Raw genomic sequence first — 19160 nt, 5'->3', positions numbered from 1 at the left:
GCCTAAAACAGCCTGTAAAAACCTACCCATGTTTCAGAGTGAACACTTTTGTTATTATTACATATTTGTGGAAAAACCCCACTCCATCATCACCTGGCAGCTGGCAATAAAGCCTGGCAAATCTGACCCTCAGCTCATTTGCAAGCACGTCACTGGAGCAAAAAAATATTAAAACCTCTGTGCTAACAGACACAAACAAAAATTACTTCTCCAAGACACATATTCCTTTAAATCAAGTAGGTTGTTTCTAGTCATAATAAAATACTGACAGGGCAGAGGAGGGAAGGAAGAAGCACTGAAATGTGACTGAGTGCATTAATAGACTTTGGTTTCATTCTAAACTCTGCTATCAGGCAACTGCACAACCAGGGAAAACTCACATCTGTGAGTTTTCTGTGAGAGAAAATGTGAAGCTCTCTGTGAGAGCTTCAGATGAAAATCTGCTTTCAGATGTTACTGCACTGCAAGAGTCTCATGCTTAGACTAATCCCTTCTCTACTCCTATTAACCAGAAAGTTAATAAAAAATCTTAAAGAAAATAAAGACCCACAGCAGATGAAGTAGTTTTTTACAGTGACCACAGGTTTCTGGCATTCCTTCATGTTTATTTTCTGCCCTATTTCCATTACAAGCCTATGTGTTCAAAGGCAAACAGCAAAATTCCTGTGTCTTCAGGAATTGCTCAGAGTGGGATAAGTGCAGGGTGGAAAGCACCAGCCCTCAACCCAAGAGACCAAACTTCCACTGGTCTCAGTAGCAAAACCCAGGCTCATTGCCAGCAAAACTGAGCTTGTCAAGATGTCTTTAAATTAATTTCCAAGTGGGTTTTTTCCTGCACATGTTAAAAGATATGACACTAGCTCCTGTGCCAAGCACAGCACTGACTAGGAAGGTCCTGCTGATCTTTGAATCAGAGCCCTCAACACCAGCAGCCTAAGTCAGTCCTTCAAATTCCCCCTTCACCCTTCAGTCCTCCCTATTCACAGTCACCTACTACAAAATTCACACTCTTGAACTACATGAATTAATGAAACTTCACCAAAACATGGAGAAGATCCACTCAGGGTCATGGACGGAGCTCTGGGGAAAGTGGGAGCAGAAGGGGATGCTCCTGTCCCAGTCTTTACCCCCCCTGCCTGCACAAACCTGCCACATTGAGCCTGCACAAATCCGGCGTGGGAGGGAACGTGTGGGGCACCAGCAGAGCCCAAAGGACTTTCTGCAGCTCAGCAGCTCCCTGTGCATCTCCTCCTAATGTGCTTAGCTACTTAGCCAGCAGCGAGCTCAACATCTTCACGTCAGCAGCAAGTTTTTACTGGGTTTTTGTGTTACCCCCCTCCATGATTGCAAAGCTCCATGTGTCTTCACAACCTTGCCCTGGTTGCTGTCACCAGGCACTTCCCAAAGTGACAGATGGTTTTACTTTCTGCTCCAAGGGCACAAAACATGCAGCCATGCCTGGAGAGCACTCAGTGCTCCCTGAGTTGGTCCACAGTGAAGAATGAAGCTGGCTCTTCAACAGTTTTAACTGCTCAGCTCCAAGAAAAGTTTTGGCTTCACTGTGTTAACAACTTCAGTACAAAACCACTTGTGGTTCTCCGAGGACACTGCAAACCAGTGTCCTTTCTTTACAGCACTGAGCCCACCAGGCTGCACTGCTCTGTGCCCACCAGTCCCACCTTACCCCTTTAAGGCTGCAAAAGCAAGGGCTTCTTCTCCTCATATATTGACATTATTAGCATATTCATTAAGTTCCTGACCTCATTTACCTCCTTGGCTTTTGCACCACGCAAAACGAACGAGGAAAGAAGAGATGGAGGCTTCTTTAGCACAGCAAAGGGCTCCTCTAATCCTGCAGCCTTCAGTGAAGTGGCAGAAGTTGTTTATAAAGGGCTTAATTGAACACGATTCCTTCCCTAATCCACAGCAAGTATCTGTGTCCAAGGGAGAGGATAAGAAATTTTGGGGAAACGAAGTGCCAGGTCTAGAGAGAAAAACAAGCTCCCAGCCATGAACTCATCACAGGATTTCTCCCTCGGAATTTTTGCAAGTTGTGCATGTGCTGTGTGTCGCCGAGCCTCACATCTGCTGGATGGATAAGAAAGTAATTTCTAAGAATTTCAGTGATGTCAGGCATTTTCTTTTTTTAATGTGACCATAAAATGGCAAAAGCTGTCAGTGGCACTGGCAGTAGCTTAACAAAAAATGTTGACGTTGCCTGGATACTGAGTCCTGCTCCAGCCTCGGATTTGCCGGCGTGTCTGCATTTGACAGAAGTAACTCCTTGGGATTTTAGGTTTTCTTTAATATTTTGAGAGCTGTGCAAATATCTCTCCTTACTCAGATCCCTCCTTCTCTCTCCTCCCCCACTTTTTGGCTTTGTAAAATGCAAACTAATTCCTCAACCATAGTAAAGCCATAAATAAGAAGCCATAAAAAATATTTTTTCTAGCTTTTTTTTTTTCCTCCAGGTTAATCTTTTCAGTTATATAAACACTTTATAAAATATCATGGCAAAAGTATATGAGAATCTGCTTATGTGATTAAGACTTGGCTCCTTCTTTCCCAGTGACAGTATTTCATGCCTTGTATTTGCCACTGCTGAGATTTGCTCAGCTGTCTCTCTGTGACCTCCAAAGCAGAAGGCAGCAGGATTTAACATTGCTTTTCATGGAGTGCTTACAGTAAATCATTACTGGTGGGTATCCATGGAGTCTTGGGAAAAAAGCACATTATTAAGTACCTGCTAATTTTTTGTTACAGTGGATGGATTCCAGGTTTTCTCTGATGGCAAAAATCCAGATACTCCAAAGGGAAGTGAATTTTCCACAGTCTTTCCTGTTATTGCTGTCCTGCTCCCAATCTGATTTGTGCCTTAGTGTTGGAAGAGTTCTGGATGCCATTTAATGAAGTACTGTAGTGTTTTATTATCTTTTATGGTAAAGAATTTGGAAAGACTTAAGAGAGCTTCATGCAGAAACAGAAACAGTGCATATACAAAATACAGCACTAAACTCCTCTTCCTGGCAGCTAGATGACAGAGAAGTAAAAAACATCCACTGCAGACAATTTTTCCAGTCTGGTCCCTGACATGGTTCCCAAGTGAGGAATGATGCACAGTTATCCTGGTGCCCCACAGCAGCAGATTTCAGCACTCTGCAGGGTTATTTTCCAAAGGAAAGGATGTGCTGTTCAGATACTTCCTTTAATGTCACTTGATTTATTTATTTAATAATGTCACAGGATTTGAATATGCAAGCAGGTCTTTCAGCAATGCCATCCCAAACATCAGTGCCCCATTCCTGCAGAGCCCCTCTGCAGCAGGGAATGACTCGGTTTAGCCATGCTGAAGCAAAGGGCATACTCTCCTTCCTCTTCCAGTTCTTCATTAAAAAAAAACCTAACAAATCCATATATTCTAACACTAAACATCATGACTGTATCATCTCAGAAGGATAAATAAAGCTTGAATGCAACAAGAACATGAACCACAATCTCATAACTCTTCCCAACTGATCCCAAGCACAACGCAGTGTGAACATGTGAGGTTCATCTATTCAACATAATCCTGTTTTCCCTCTCATTACTGTGGTAGCAGACGTGAGATTTTGGACACTCTTGGCTTCAACAGCTCTGTGGGGAGCAGAAGACATTTTCCTGTTGTAGCACTCCAAATCCTAAAATTTAAGCACTGTCAAAAAATTTTACATGGAAAAACTTCACCCTGACAAAAAATAGATGGAAACCTTGAAGCAGAAACCAGCTCTTAAAAATGTCTCTTCTTTTCACCATTAAAACTGGAATGGACAAAGTGATAGGCAGAGGAAAGAAAGGCTGGAGATGACTCAACAGGCTCATTTTGTGGTGATGCCTTTTGCTGTTGCCTTCCCCAAGTCTGATGTTGCTGGAACCATCAGAGCACTTGGATGTGTTTGAAGACGCAAAAGTCAGTGCATGGAGGCAGTGCCAGGATGCTCCTGCTGAAAACACGCTTGTGCACAAGAAAAGCCTCCTCCCAGCTGCACACATCTTCTTAAACACAAAATGTAATAAAGGGGTGAAAATGATGGTGTGAATACTGGGAATCAAACTCTCCAATTCTCCTTTCCAAGCACAGGTGAGAGCCCTCGCCCAGCCCAGGGCAGCTGGATCCCCTCTAGGCTCTCTTGCCTAGAGACAAATACGGCTAAAGCCCCAGCACCATTGCTGTAGGTCCATGCTCCATTGGCATTCCCCCTTCCTGAGTTTGCCTGGGCTCTCCAGGGAAGCAGCTGCATGCACTGGATGTAAGTTTCCCATTCTGCAGCACAGATCTTTCACATGTTCTGCTTTGTAAGCTCCTCCACTGACAATGTTCATTGTCCCCATATCCTGGTTTTCCAAACCGAGGGGCTATAGGAGCTTCCTGTGATAGCCACTGTGGCTTCCAGCTTCTCCAAACAAAGCTCCAAACACTCTGCCTCAAAGCTCCTCCCAAAATGATGGGTGACTTTAACAGCAGTATGACTTCTGTTCAGCCCTCAGCAGCAGCTCGGTTGACTTTAATGCCACTTAATTGCAGTGACATGTCTTTAATAACAAAACCCATGCCAAGAAACTGCAGTTGGAACAAGAGCTGACCTAAGGCCAGTTTCCAAAGGGTTTTCAATCCTCTCTTCTCTAACTTGTGGCCTCCTGGGCGCTGCACAACCTCTCTGGGGTCACTGAGGGGACTGCAGCCACCCACAGCTTCTCCAGCCCCTCAGCACAGCCATAGAGAATGAGGAGCCTTACCCCAAATTTCACCTCTGGAATAGCCACGTGCTCCTCCAGCACCATTCTCTGAGGCTGGGGACAACTCCAAGGTAGCCACCGTCCTTGGGTGTCCAGTGGGGCTTTCTCCCTTAAAGAAAAGTCTGAGATTTCAACTCTCTCCATCATGCCTAAACTCTGTGGTTAAATGAAAAAGCGACACATCAGCATGGGGCAGAAACCCCCTGATGATATCTCCCTTGCACAGAAGCTCCACACACCCCCCACACCACCCAAAAATCAGGAGAGCCTTATCTTTCAGGATTTATCTGACAGCATGGATATGTGTGACTGTTGCTACATGCAGCTGTTCCATATAACACGCAGAAATAAGACATGATAATCTTCTTCTCTGTATTTTCATAATCTAGTATATTTTACACATTCTTCACTCCAGTGGCTGGATAATACCAGAGTGTAAGTCCACTTTGTTTAAACAAGTATCAAGTTAAAGTTGGCCTATCACAAAGGAATCCCAAAGGCATGGCTATTCATTAAATACATTACTAAAATTAAGACAAATGCTAAATCTTGGCTTCTTTTTTAGTCTTTGTTTCTACAACAAAAAGGGAAAAAGAAAAATGTTCTTAACGTTTGCAACAAAGCCCAAATCTGTCACTCCACAGCCATGGATCTGACCATTTCTCTAAATTTAGAACATCTCTCCCTACCTGTCTTCCCTTGCCATTAGGAAGAATTTGCTGATAATCCACCTATTTTTCTGCAGACTGGGCTTCTGATCCAACAAAATCTAGACAGCTGTGCAAATGGGTTTGCACTAATCCCCATCATTTGTTTGAAAGATTTCTGTGAACACCAGCAAATATACAAGATGTCAGATCAGCAATACTCCTCACTACTTACTATTTATCCCTTTGATTGCTTTAGAGGTAAGGGTTTTCCTCTGGCTTTTAAGGGCAAAACCCAATACTGCAAAGCTTAGACTCCCTATGTAGGAAACTATTGCTTATTGCTCACCACCTTTATTGGGGTGATGAGCAAATATTGCTGAAATTAGCCAAAATATTTCTGGTTTTCTTCTCTCTCTCTTTTTTTTTTTAAGGTCTTTGCTTTTTTCTTCAGATCAACTGGCTTAAATGGCTCAGCAAGGATATATACTATTAATTTCAGGCACCCAAGTCTGGAAATTGTTTCACTGTGTTCAGCGCCCAATGATCAAATCTTCCCCTGTGCCACTCTGAAGAAGTCAGACATAGTAAATCCAATGTATTTAAATACACGTAACAGAGCAGAATTTGATCTTCACAGGGGTAGAAGCACATTTTAACTAGCTTTGCTGAAAGAGGCAATACTTCCTTCTAAAAGATGAAAAAACTCAGCTAACCACTCATTTATTTTTGAGGTTCACTCTCCTGAACGAGTTTAGGCTGGTGCTGCCTCGCCAAGGACTCCTTTGCCAAAAGCCCATTTCTATCACCTGGATACATGTTTCAGCTGCCATTGGTGCTTGTCTTTCAGAAATCCTTCAAGGTGCACTGAACATGGCCAAACTCACCCCTTCTCTACCACACACAAAGGAGGCAGCACTAATACAGATGCTAAAGACAGAATAAATCACACGGGCACTGTTTGCCACTCTTGCTCCTGTATTAAGCATTAGCTCATGTGAAATTCTTTCACCTTCTCTCCAGAAAGTCTTGACCTTTGCAGAGTTTGGATGTGCACCTCTATTTCACATGGATTAAAGCCAGTTTTGGCCTCTGGATGCTCAGTGTTCCAGGCCACATCAGTGTGAGAGAGGAACTGGAGCAAAGGCTTTACTGCAAACAGCATCATCCTGCTGGAGCTACAGCTCAGGTTGCCAAGTGCAGTTCTCTGCCATTAAACAGCTTCATGGAAAGATTGTAAACCTGAAGAGCTATGGAAACCTTATACTGAGGTTAAGCAAACAAATCTGACATGAGACCTTCTGCCCAGCTCAGGCAGGCAATGAAGCAGCTACATTCACAGTGACCCTGAAATGAAATGCTCTGTACTCCCAAACAACAAACAGTGTTTGTTGAAGAATATTTGATTAATGGCTTACCTTCACATGTGTTCCCCAGCCAAAAATTAATTGTATTATGGTCCATGCATTTACCAACACAATTAAATGTCTACCTTGATATGGAGGGCCATATCCTGACCTGAGGGCAACGTCAAACTCTCCTGGGATGAGGGGAGGAGAAGTTGATTTCCTGAACAAATGCTGAAATTACAGTTTGGAGGGCAGGATGCTTTTAGTCCCTGATGTTTTAATTGGTTTAGAAGTGAAAAAAAAAAGCAAAACAAAACAAAACAACAGCAAGCATAGTCAAAGATTCTTAGCATTCTGCTCAAAACCTAAGCCAAAGCACCTCCAGGCAGACAAGGCAATCCCAGCCTCTCCACCCAAGAAGGAGAAGCAGTGGGATGCCCACAGGAGGGCACCTATGTTTCACAATCCTGTAGGAGCTGCCAGGGAGGTGCAGTCTGGGCTGGCACAGTGTGGCACTGTCTGGAGCAGCTGCTCCCACGCCCTTGTCACCGCAGCACCGTGTCACACGCCCACACAGGGCTCCCAGCCCTGCACTCGCTCCCATCTGGGGCTCAGAGAGACGTAAGCAGCAGCAGATGCTGCAAGAAACAAACTACAAAGGAACCCACCACAGCTGCCAACCAATAAAGTGTGCTTACAGGAAACCCAAGGCAAGCTTCCAAATAATCTAACTAAAGAACTGAGGTGTTTTGATGGTTGATGATCAAAGGCTCTGAGTACTTGTTTCACATATCAACTACACACATTAATATTTTCATCATCTAAGGCAAGAATTATTTTAAGATAGAGAAGAATCTTCAAATACTGTGTGAACTGCAGAAGGAAAGGGCATAGCAGAAAGTTTGTATAGAAAAAATCCAAAACAACAACGAATCAAAACCAAAAAATCCACAACCCTTTTTTTGTTTGTTTGTTTTGTTTTAAAACTAAAATAGGAAAATTTAGATTTCATTTAACACTTGGTGCCCTTTCTAGAACCAGCTTTCCCTGGTGGGAGGGTGGTTGAGTCTATTGATCCATCTTAGAGATCCCAGGCATAGGGATCCTTTGTAAGGTCTCTGCTGGCTTTAGGTTTGTCATTTAGCAGTCACCACTGGTAAATGGTTTAGGATTGTCATAAATAGTTAATTTCTGACATTTGGATCTTTCAGCAATGCTCTGTAGATACACTGGTTTAGTTGTTCAGCTGGATAACAAATTCTAATACCCAAGCAGACCAAAGGGGAAGCACTGTGTGAGAAGACCAGTTACAGATTATTGCCAGAGATGTATAATCAGAGATGACTCCACAGACCAAAATCTTCCCTTCAGAAAGTTTTCTATTCAGGGCTTTACTCTCAAAATCACATTCACGACAACATTTTTCCTTACTCCAGCTTCACACTGTACCCCCACAAATTCTCATCTCCCTGCCCCATCCTTTGCACCTTTTTTGTGGAGCATCCACACACCCCCACTTAGCAGCACAAACCATTTCATACAACACTGATGCAGCAGAGAGAGGGCAAATCACAAAATGGTGCAAAATTTGGGGAGCCTGGACCTCTGGCTAACATGCATGTGAGTGCCTGTGAGTAATAAAAGGCTTTTATAAACCTGAATTGGGTCCTTTGCACAGTCCTTCATTCAGTAAATCCCACACTGTGCCAGGTAAGCTTGTCAGAAGTTTTGATGGATTATCAAACAAATTTATTGAAAGGTTCTGATGGATGGGAACTGTTCATAGATCAGTGTCCAAAAATTAGACCCAAGACCTGTTTTCTGACATGAGTAAAAGACCTTGCCTGTCATTTTAAACTAAGAACTTCTAGCCTCCTCCAGCTGATGTGTTTATTATTCTACTCACAATAAACCTCAAATCAATTAACTCACTGGGCTAGAAAATCCTAAACTAATTAATTTTAAAAAGTGGCATCTCTGTTCTCTTTGGCTTTGACAAAGGAAACATGAGCTCACTTTGGTCAAAGAGAAAGCAGCATGGAAAGATTCAGCTGCAGTACACAGATTTGGGAGAACAGGAATTAGATCAGTGACACAGGCTGGAATTACACAAAAGTTTTACCTCTGTCAAACTGCAATTACAAAAGGCTTCCTCCTAGATCTCCTAATTCAGACTGACATTTATTTGACTTGGTATGGCCATGGGGGAAAAAATCCTAAACCTGGCACCATGCAGAGCTTTATACTTTTTACTCTTTGCTTTTCCACATTTCCTCCTCCCAGTACCAACCAACCTGCTTCTAAATTTGCTGTACAGATCAAATGGGCTAATGACAACTCCACTGTCAGATGATCACTATACAAGTAGAAAGTGTTCCAGCCCCTGAGTGAATCCAAATAGATGATCCAGGTTCTCCTTGCCCAGTTCAGGATTCTGCCAGTGACTGCTGGAAGTGAGGAGTTGCTAAAGCAGCTGCTGGAAGCTCATGTGAAGGTTCATCAGCTCAGCTGTGACACTGCAGTGCCTGCCCGTGGTTACTTGCCATACAAATGGGAATGTTACCTTCAGTTGGCTTTATGGTCCATGGGAAAATGTACATGTGAAAGCAGGGAACAAATCCAGAAAACCACGTGGGCAGGTAGCAGAGTCTGCGTGAAGTCTATAAAACCCTCTCAGTCAAACCACTGGTTACCAGCAGGGCTCTCCTCCAAGATGTTTTCACAGCCCCAAAGGCTGCAAAAAGCAAAGGCTCATTTCCACAAAGCCCATTAATTGAGACATGATAGTGATCAGCTCCTTGCCCTATTGACTCTCACAGTGCACAGCAATTTACCATCATTTTTTATGGGGCTTATTTTATTCTTAAAATCAGACCAAGCTCAGTCATAACTCACACTGACCCAAGAAGGGCTACTTAAGAGCTGGCCTGAGCCTGGGATTTAACAGTATTTTACCCACTCTACTACACACACTATTCCTCAATCCATGCATTTTCCTGCCTTGTGATCAGGTTCTTTCATTACATATTTTTCCAGATCAGAAAACTGATTGAGTCAACATTTATCATTTTTACTCTGCCCATTTTTGAGGCATTCTCCAGGCACTTTATCTAAGAAGCTGAAAACCCATGATATCTGTAAAGCTTGGATCTGATATCTTAGGTCATTATTACTCCTCCAGACTCCAACCACATAGCAAAAAAGCTTGGATGCACAATGATTTTTCAGTGGAGTTATGACAAACATTCACTTAGAATAAGGAAAAGAAGTGTACTTTTAAATGTGTGAACAAACCTACTAAAATAAATAGGATTTCTCCAGCACTTATAAACAAATACTTGCATAGGGACCAAATTCTGAAATGATTGATCAAAATGGAAAATGGACATATAATTGAAGGTCTGCTCCTACATGTATTCTTGGATTTGTAAAATACAGATAGTTAAATATAAACAGCTCACAACCTCAAAAACGTCCCCAATAATTTATTTCCAAATGATTTCCTGTGATTAGACAGCTTAAGACGGCAAAAAACTCTCTTTAGCTTTAGTATTGCTTACGTTGTTGCCTGTGTGGAAAAGTCACCTGCAATCAGCAATGCCCTCCAGGCATCTTTTATCAAAAGACACAAAGAAGAGCAGCAGTTCCTCAGCCTTTGGAGATGCTCAAACTGCAGTTTCTGTTTCCCCTTCATGCCAGCAGCAGTCTCTAAAAGATCAAATACTAAGCTAAGGTCTTGTCCATACATCACAAGAAATACTACTTTGGTTGTTATTTAAAAGTTTGATTATTTGTAGTATGTTCCACAGCTGAAACCCCAGGAAAGATATAGAAAATGGAAATGAATCTGGTCGCAGGTCTGTCCCATACCCCCCAAATGAAAGTTAGAGACTGAAAAAATTCCTTTTTTTTTTTTAATGATTGCATATAAATCATTAGGAATTTGAAGACAATCTGAAAAATCCTTCTTGCCTAGACAGAGAGGGCAGGAATATAAAAGCATACTGGATGTACTCCCCCCATGCAGACAACACTGACCATGGAAAACTAAGGTGAAAAGGGAAGCACATTGAAAGATATCTCCAAATAAACTAAGAACAATCACCATAGGTGCATTTTAAGCAGACAAATCATCTGCTGCTGACAGCAGATGTCAGTAACTGGCAGGAGAAATGGTGCTGAACGTGGCTGGTCTTTGGCCATGTGTGCAGCACCAGCTCAGCTGCAGCAGTGCTGACACATTTTGTCCACAAAAAGTCATTTTTCTAGTGTAGATGAGACCAAAATGAACAGTGTTGGTCCTCTTGTCTGCCTCTGAGGGCAAAGCAAGCTTCAGAAAGGATGATTAGATGTCCTTGCATACCAGTACTGAAAAATAAAGCAAGACAAACAGCTTTTCTCCTTTCCCAGGTTTTATGGGATGACTGTGGAAGAGTCTACATCCCCCTCCCAAGGTGGACCTGTCCTTCCCCAGCTTGGTACCCTTGTCCTGCATAGTAGTCACAGCCAGAAATCACAGCTGCCCTTTCCCCCTGGCATCCCCCCCGCCTGCCCATTCAGAAAGCCGGGAGACTGTGAACAAGGGAAAAGAACTGGAAATGGAGTGGCCTCAGCTGTTCAGAGTCCTGGTGCGGGCTGGAATTGACGGGTCTCTGCAGCTGTGCTCCGAAGGCTGGGCGGCTCCCAGACTATGGGAGGAATGTGTTGGTTTAGCAAAGAAAAATCCAAATGTAGATTGCAGCAGCCGGCACGAGGAAGGACACCCCATTGCATGGTGCCATTCTGCAGGGAAGCATTCCCGAAGAGTGATGGTGGGAAATAGCTCGACCAAAGGGAACATGAAATGTCTGTGCCCAGCAGCCATCCATCCACAGCAGCCTGTCCTGGACTAAAGTCACTTCACTCCAAGATGTTACCTAAATACCACAAATATGGAGTAAAATCTTGGGAAAGGATGAACTTCAGTCTAATGCTTGAAGAAAAATTTTAGCAGAGATCAGCCACAATCCAAAGGTCTTCAAGGCATCATAGCACAAACTGGCAACAGTGTGGCAGGGTTTTCCCAATTTCTTTCCTGGGTTACTGCAAATGAGAGCTACTTGCTCCATCTATGGGTAAAAATTAGTAGTCACAGGCTTTTCTCAGAGGGCATTGTCTAACCACAAGATGTTCTCCAAGAAAATAAATTATTCGAATGAATAAGGTATATGACAACCATTCTGCCTTTCTTCTCACAGTCTTTTGGAAAAAAATACCATCTGGACCTTTTTATGGGGGCACCAGGAGTCTTCCTTATTGATTACTTTAGGCACCACAGTTAATAGGGTTGAATTTCAGGAGGAGAAAAATTATTAAGAGGAAGCAGAACATTAAAACCTTATATTGAAGAACATTTCCTTCCTCAAGTACAGTGCAAATTCACCATGATTCAAATCTGACCACCAGCATCAAGGTGTTCGAATGCTGTGTAATCTTCAATTCAAAGTTCCATAAGCAACCTTTAATTCTGAGCTAAATTTATCTTTTGCTCCCAAGCACCACAACCCAAGGCTTCAGGTCAATGGAAACCTTTTAACTGATTTCCTGTTGCTGGTAAAACTGACAGCGTCATTAATGTGTCATGAGTACTGCTGTTACTTGAACTGATTATTTCAGAAGGGGAAGCAGCACTGATGTCCTTCAAATGGGTCACCCAGACCCATCAGAAAAGCTACATTTTAATGACTGAAATTTCATACTACCATCTATTTTTAATAAAGTGTTCAGGGTACTTGGTTTTAGCCTATCTGCAGGGGTAGCTCCCTAATTTCCACTTGGTGAAATAAAGCTGTTCTCATTTATTAGTACCTGTATTGGCTGTGAAGGGAGAGCTCACACAAGAAAAGTGTCATCTGCATTGTGTTTCTTCCCAGTGCAGGTCATCCTCCAGTGTTTACTTTGGATCACCTCCATTTGCTTTACTGACATGTGTCACTGCTTTCTCCCAGCATTACACCTCTCACAAAAGTGATACACATGGGAAATGCCCTCCCACTGCAGCCAGGACTCAACAGTGTCTTGGAGCAGCAGGTCCCAAGTTGTGCCTCATGAGAGCAGCTCATGCAGTTTTGAGCCAACCTAAAGCAAACTGGGAAGCAGTTCCACAATGCCAATTTTGAAATCACTTTTCACAGCACCTCAGACTTCAACTTGCACCTCTTCACTCACCCTTTCCTCCTGTTGTCCCTGAAGAAAACCTGTGGAATCAGTGTCAGCTTTGTGGAAGCCTACTGCAAGCTACAGGTCATATTAATTCACTTATTTTTTCATATCCAATTAAAATGTAATTATTTTAATGTTCCATGGCTGCTCGCATGCCCATGCTGCTGGTGGTGGCACTGAACTGTACATCCTCAATTGTGCAGGATTTCTTTCCCCTTCTTAAAGATGTTCTACCACTGTTGCTGATGGGCTCAGCTTTGCCCAGCAGTGGGTCCTTCTCGGAGCCATCTGGCTTTGGCTCTGTTGGACATGGGGGAAGCTTCCAGCAGCTTCTCCCAGAAGCCACTCCTGTAGTCCCCCCCCCCCCACCAAAACCTGGCCACACAAATCCAGTGCAGTTACCAATGTTATTCTCATACTGAATCCAAAACACAGCACTGTAGCAGCCACTAGAGGAAAATTAACTCTATCCCAGCCAAAACCAGGACAGTATCCATCTCTTATTCTATGCTGTGATGTCATGCTCAGGTCCAATATTTTCCAGTTCATCCCAATTAATCACAATCACCTTTCCTGTCCTTTGATATACACACACAGTGTTGGACTGTTGCAGGCTGAAGCCAGCTCTGGTTCCAGGTGCTGGAGCCAATCTCCACCTGCAGAAGGCACCTGGCTCTGGGAGGTTGAAGGTGGGCAGCACTGGGGGGATGCATCTACCAAGCATCACAGTGCAGGGGAACAGCACTAAGAAGCCCTCTGCACTACCTCAAAGCCAGGCTTAATTCACCCTCAACCCATATTCAGTTTTCAGCTGTCAGTCTAACAGTGCTGTTGCAAAGAAATTCTCAGACAAAAAATAAATGAAAAATTAAATAAATCTGATAATTAAATTTCAGAGCATTTGTGCAGAAACCCAGCATGCAAAGAGCTGTCTTGGATTTTTCTGCAGGGAACTTCTCAGACTGAAGGGGCTGCACCAGTGGCCAAGCACACACCTCGCCCAAAAACGTCACTTCAGAGCCTCTTCCAGAGGGGGCTGAGGTGGATTTGCTACAAAGGTGGGATGCTGAATGTGAAGCCCCAACCAGCCATTTACTGCTTCAAAGCTGTACTTAAGAACTACCTGAAGTGGCTGGCAGCCAAGTACATATTGTGGGAAGGTATTTTTGCCTTACAAGGCAAATCTTTTGTCAGATCACACCTGTGGGGTTATGACCAGATACTGAACTGGGGTAACCAAAGAGAAAAGGTACAAAGATGAGCTCTTGGATATTGTCGAAACCAGTGATAAAATACTGAAGATGAGCAAAACCTTTAAACTCCCAGCCTGCAGTGGAAAATATTTTAAGTTTCACATCTGCAAATCACTTTCTGGTTTAACACTGTCCTACCCCAGCCCTTCCTAAACTGTGTATATTCAAAAGGCAAAATAACATAGCTGGGAAAAGAGCAACTACATGGGAAAGCAAGAGCTGCGAATACCACACATAGTCTTTAAAATGAAAACAAGCGAGGAAGAAGTTGCTTCCAAGAAAAACAGGGAATATGCAGAGTAACAGGTTAGTCTATGTTTTGAACAATGTGTGGGAGTAGGAAGTGGAGGGAAGACAGGGTATGTTATTTAAAACAAAGACTGCATCTACTTTCCCCCACATACTGCTCATGATGACAGGAAAGGAGTGCAGCACAGACTCCTTTCAGATAAACTGGGGACAAAAACAAACTCCAGGTCCCTGTGAACTTTTATTTGATGCTTTTTTTTTTTAATTGCTGATTGCCTGGATAAAATACAGATTTGTTATAAAGCCAAAGGGAAGACTCAAGTGCAGAATTTCCCAGAAGAGCCACAGCTGGGAGGGACATCTGCAGATCTCTGGTCTGATCCCTGCTCAGAGCAACTTTAAACTGTGGTGCTCAGAGCCTAGTCCAGTCAATTTATTAAAATCTGCAAGGGCAGCAATTTCACAGCCCCTCTGGACCCCTGCTGCCATACCAGCCCCTCCAAGGACATTTTTCCTACACATTACTGGCGTTTCCCTCACTGACCCTTGCACTTTCCCTGGCCATCCCTGAAGGGCCTGGCACTGTCTTGTCATAACCCCATTAGGAAGACACCACAAAGGCTTCTCTTCCTTTTTCTTCCTCCCCCTACACCACGTGCAGCAACCGCAGTGCAATGGCCCTTTGCTGGACCAGTATGTCCCCACCTCTCTCGTACTGGGGAGCCCACAACTGGACCCAGCACTGCTGATGTGTCTCATTGGTACCAAGCAGAGGGGGAGGATGACTTCCCTTGACCTGCTGGTGATCCTCCCAGTGCAGTCCAGCACAGAGTTAATTTTCATTTTAATGCAATTAACCCAGCACCAGCAGGGATGTAAAGGCAGGCAAACGCAGCAAGTCCAGCTGATCTCAATGCACTCACAGTTTCAGAACTGGTAAAGCAACCTGAGTTCCATTCACTTTTACACAGGTATCCCAAGCTGTTTGAGAAAATGGAATTTTAATCACATAAATTGTGACAATTTTCAGCAGTGAAGCATTTAAGCACCTTTAGAAATGTGGAGCCACGTGCTGGCTTAGCTCTTCTCAGAGCTCTTCAGCACAGCATCTCTGCAGAAGTCTGAGGTATCTGGTCTAAGGAGCATCTAAGAAGTCTTGTCTCTCAGGAAATGCTGTTCAAGCCACAGAGACTTTGCTTTCAGTGGCACACAACCAATTAACTTACTGTTCTGTAGTACATAGGGTTACTCTATTTGCAAAGTAGCAGAATGCAGAAGTATTGCTTGTAAAAAAATAACAATACAGCAGAAATGCTAACCCATACTTTTCCAGAAGTCTTGAAAACGTTTTGCTAAATAAAATCCTATAAAAGTTAATAAAATATAGTAGACTCTAAGAGTGCAGTTCATTACTGCCCCGTTTAGCATGTTCTGAATAAAACCTACTTTAACATGGTAGTGAAGGATACCTTCAGATTAGGATACCTTACAGATTAGACCCTCTGTAAGAGAGCTAAATGCTGTGAAAGCATGGTAAGAAATGTTCTATTTTGCCAAAAGCTGTGGAAAGAGAAGAGTTATCAATTTAAACACCAATTAAAATCAGCACATTCTTTCCAAGAGGCTGTCTTGCCTGCCTTAGGAACAAAAGACCACAAGCACCCAAGCCCAGGGCAATTCCTGCAAGGCTCTCGGAGCAGCAGGGTCATGGGTATTTTCTGTTAGCTCAAATATAGCATGGCTCCATTCCAAGCCTGGTCCTGAGGCAGTGATGTGACCTTATCAAAAGGATTTTGCTGACTCCTGGAAGATTCCTTTATTTAATATTCTGTTGTACCTAGCTAGGACTTAAATAGTGCTGGCTGGTTAGATAAGTTGATTACAAAGTCCCAGGATGGCTTTGCTCTGCAGTCTAAATTGCTGCTATTCATGCAGCAGAGAGCCCCTCTCTGTGTACTCCATCAGCAGAACACTGCCAATATTTAGGGGCAATATTTAAATCTATGTGGACTAGCAAGAAGAGCTTAAATGGATTTTAATTATTGTCAAGTTTGAACAAGAGGGGAGCATAAAAAGCACACTTGAACTTCAAGCAGGGATGAACAAATGTCCTTGAACAGATGTTTAGAGCCTTCTCTAAGTCCTTCAGAAGCACAGACTCCTACTTTCAATCTCCTGATGGTGCTTTAGAGAGAAGCAAGGAGTGGAAAGATACCATTTCAATTAACCTTCAGCAGCACTTCTGGTAAAGAAAAATCCTATATTGGTTTGTATTGGTGTGTTCTTGTGCACAAGTCACTATGAAATGACTTGTTCTGATCAAAGCCAAGGTTTTTAAGAGAAATTCTCATGAAGAAAAATAAGAAGGTCCCTCTCTGCTATTTAAAATCACTGAAAACTATCAATACATTGCAGGAAACACACAGCCCAACACAAGTATATGCATGACCAATTCTGTACCTACATCGTCACAGAAGATTTGCCAACAATTTAACATTATCTCTTCTGTTCACAGACTGAAAACTCACTCTGGTCTGACAATCCAGCACCCTCTGTGGTAAGATATTATTCCTTTCTTTCCCCTGTAACTCTGCTTCCTTCCCACAGTCACTAACCCCTTGTGAAGAGCAGGTTTGGTTTGTTGACCAGCACTGGGAACCTCTGTTCAGTAAGAAAGCTTTAAAATTGAAGCACGTTCTCAATCCTGATCATTTCTGAGTTCTAGCAGTGGTTAATAGCACACAGGCTGCTGAAAAGCTAAAATCTGTACCCAGTATAAAGCTGTACAAAGTAACTGCTCTGAAACATGAAGGTTTGCTATGCCTTTCATATTCTTGCAGAGGAGCTCAAATATCCCCTTAATGCTCATTTGACTGGAAACATATATAATTTACTTCTGTCCAGTAAAGGATGCTTTCCCTTCCTACAACAGGACAAAGAAATACCAATTTAAAAACACAGCTGAAATTCCCTTTGGGGTCTACAGAACCTGTAACTCCTGAGTGACCTCATGTCAGTGCCCACCTCCACCACACATCCCGAGAATGTCTCCAGCTGTTCTCATGTCCTGGCACTGATGTCCAACCAACCTTGGAGAAACCACCCAGAAAACTCCCACTAACATGGACAAAGGATTTCTAAGCAAAGCTCAGGAGTGTGATTTCCATCCTCAGCCCTGGTAGGTGCCCCTGAGGTGTCCATAGCCCTGCAGAAGTCACACCTAATAGCCAGCAAGTCAGAAACCCACAACACATGGTCAGTGAAAGAGATAACGAACAGTTAGCACATGCCTCATCTGCACTTACTTCACTACCGCAGGTAAAGAATGGGCCAAGCCCAGGGGTACCGTGTATCTTCCTGAAATAACATGAGCAATTTCTTACTTTTTCTTGATCTGGAGAAAAACTTGATGCCCCCAGGAGAGGTAGACGGGTTAGAATTGGGGGAAGACTCTTTGGAGGAGGACCTGAAGATCCCACTGAAGCTCATTCGGCGTGGGGAGCGTGGGGGAGACTCCTGGTAGGGGAAGGGGAACACTGTTTTGGGTGAGCCAGGACTGTGTTTGGATCTCACAGGGGCAGAAACGGGGCTGGAAGGTCGGTTCTGGAGACCTTTTGAGAAAATGCCTTTTGAAGGACTGCCAGCTGAGTAGCTTTCATCCACCTGAGGAGGAGAGAAGAAGGAAGAAAAAAGAAAAATCACCATTAATTCAGTTCAATTCAGGCCTCTCAGGATCTCTGAACTTGTCCCAACAGAGGCAACTCCTGTTTGTTGGGTTGGTGGATTAGCCAGAGCTCACCTTCCCCAGCACCTGCCTCCACTGACATGCAGGTGTGTGTGTGTGTCACCTCTCTGGCCTCATGCTCCCCCTTGCTCTTAAAGACACCCTGAATTGCACAAAACCATTTCAATGTGTGCACACATTTTATTATCACACATATAATGCAGGAATTTTTCTACTGCTCTTATTTGTTACACATACCTCTTCCTTCCCTGGACAAATGAAAGATGACTGGCAATGAATTTATTTAAGGCGGTGAATGGGCGTGGTTAAGGAAACACGGTGCCCCAAAGTCTTCCTCGTGAATTTAAGCACCCACCCACAGTACTTAAACCTCCATCCCATGATGTGACTCAGCACAGCACACAAGTCCCCAAGTGCCCGACAGGTCTCCATGATGCCAGCCACAGCCACAACTGTGGGATTGCACCTCCTATCCCAAAAATAGAGGAACCATTTTAGTGTGGCGACGCTCCTGCTAATTACCTGAGCTGGGATATGACCTTTCTAACAGTTGTATCCCTTTTGGGACCTCTGCTGGCTTTCCAGCAGTGTAAATATCTGTGCACAGCACAACACAGCTCTGCACTGTGCGGGCTCACCCAGTGAGGGAGAGAAAAGAACACAGAAAAACAAACAAAAAAAAGGAGCAGAGATCAAATTCTTCCCCCATACAATTAACAGAAGCTGACCCAAAATGTCTGTGGGATTTGCACGTGCCTGGGCTATACATTAAGTTTATTTCCTTCTGGATGCACAAAGTACTTCTGTGGGTATAAGGCTGCTGTTTTAGCTGGGGGCATTTCTCATGAATGAAGGGCTCTGTTCCTGGCAGAAGGCAGCAGTGGGGTTCAGGTCACTGGGGAATGCTTGAGCCAAGGCCAAGGTGGATGTGCCCACAGCCCTC

At 43.5% G+C, this 19160-nt stretch overlaps 1 protein-coding gene across 5 annotated transcripts in view; it reads right to left on the bottom strand.

Moving 5' to 3' along the window:
- Positions 1–19160, bottom strand: part of PRKAG2 (protein kinase AMP-activated non-catalytic subunit gamma 2) — a 212843-nt gene that overhangs the window by 117103 nt on the left and 76580 nt on the right. For 4 of the 5 annotated variants that reach the window (XM_042044417.1, XM_042044420.1, XM_042044416.1 and 1 more), the window contains one exon: positions 17856–18135. In XM_042044417.1, coding sequence (XP_041900351.1) covers positions 17856–18135 — 280 coding nt within the window. Of the gene's footprint in view, positions 1–17777; positions 18136–19160 lie in introns of those variants that run through there. The other variant, XM_042044422.1, reaches the window with a different exon arrangement.

Source organism: Corvus kubaryi, unplaced genomic scaffold (genome assembly GCF_017639235.1).
Source record: "Corvus kubaryi isolate FWS band 111438036 unplaced genomic scaffold, C.kubaryi_AGA036_p1.0 37398, whole genome shotgun sequence".
In the NCBI taxonomy this organism is placed as follows: Eukaryota; Metazoa; Chordata; class Aves; order Passeriformes; family Corvidae; genus Corvus; species Corvus kubaryi.
Note: the sequence above shows the minus strand (reverse complement) of the source record. Positions and strands in the feature narration are given on the sequence as shown.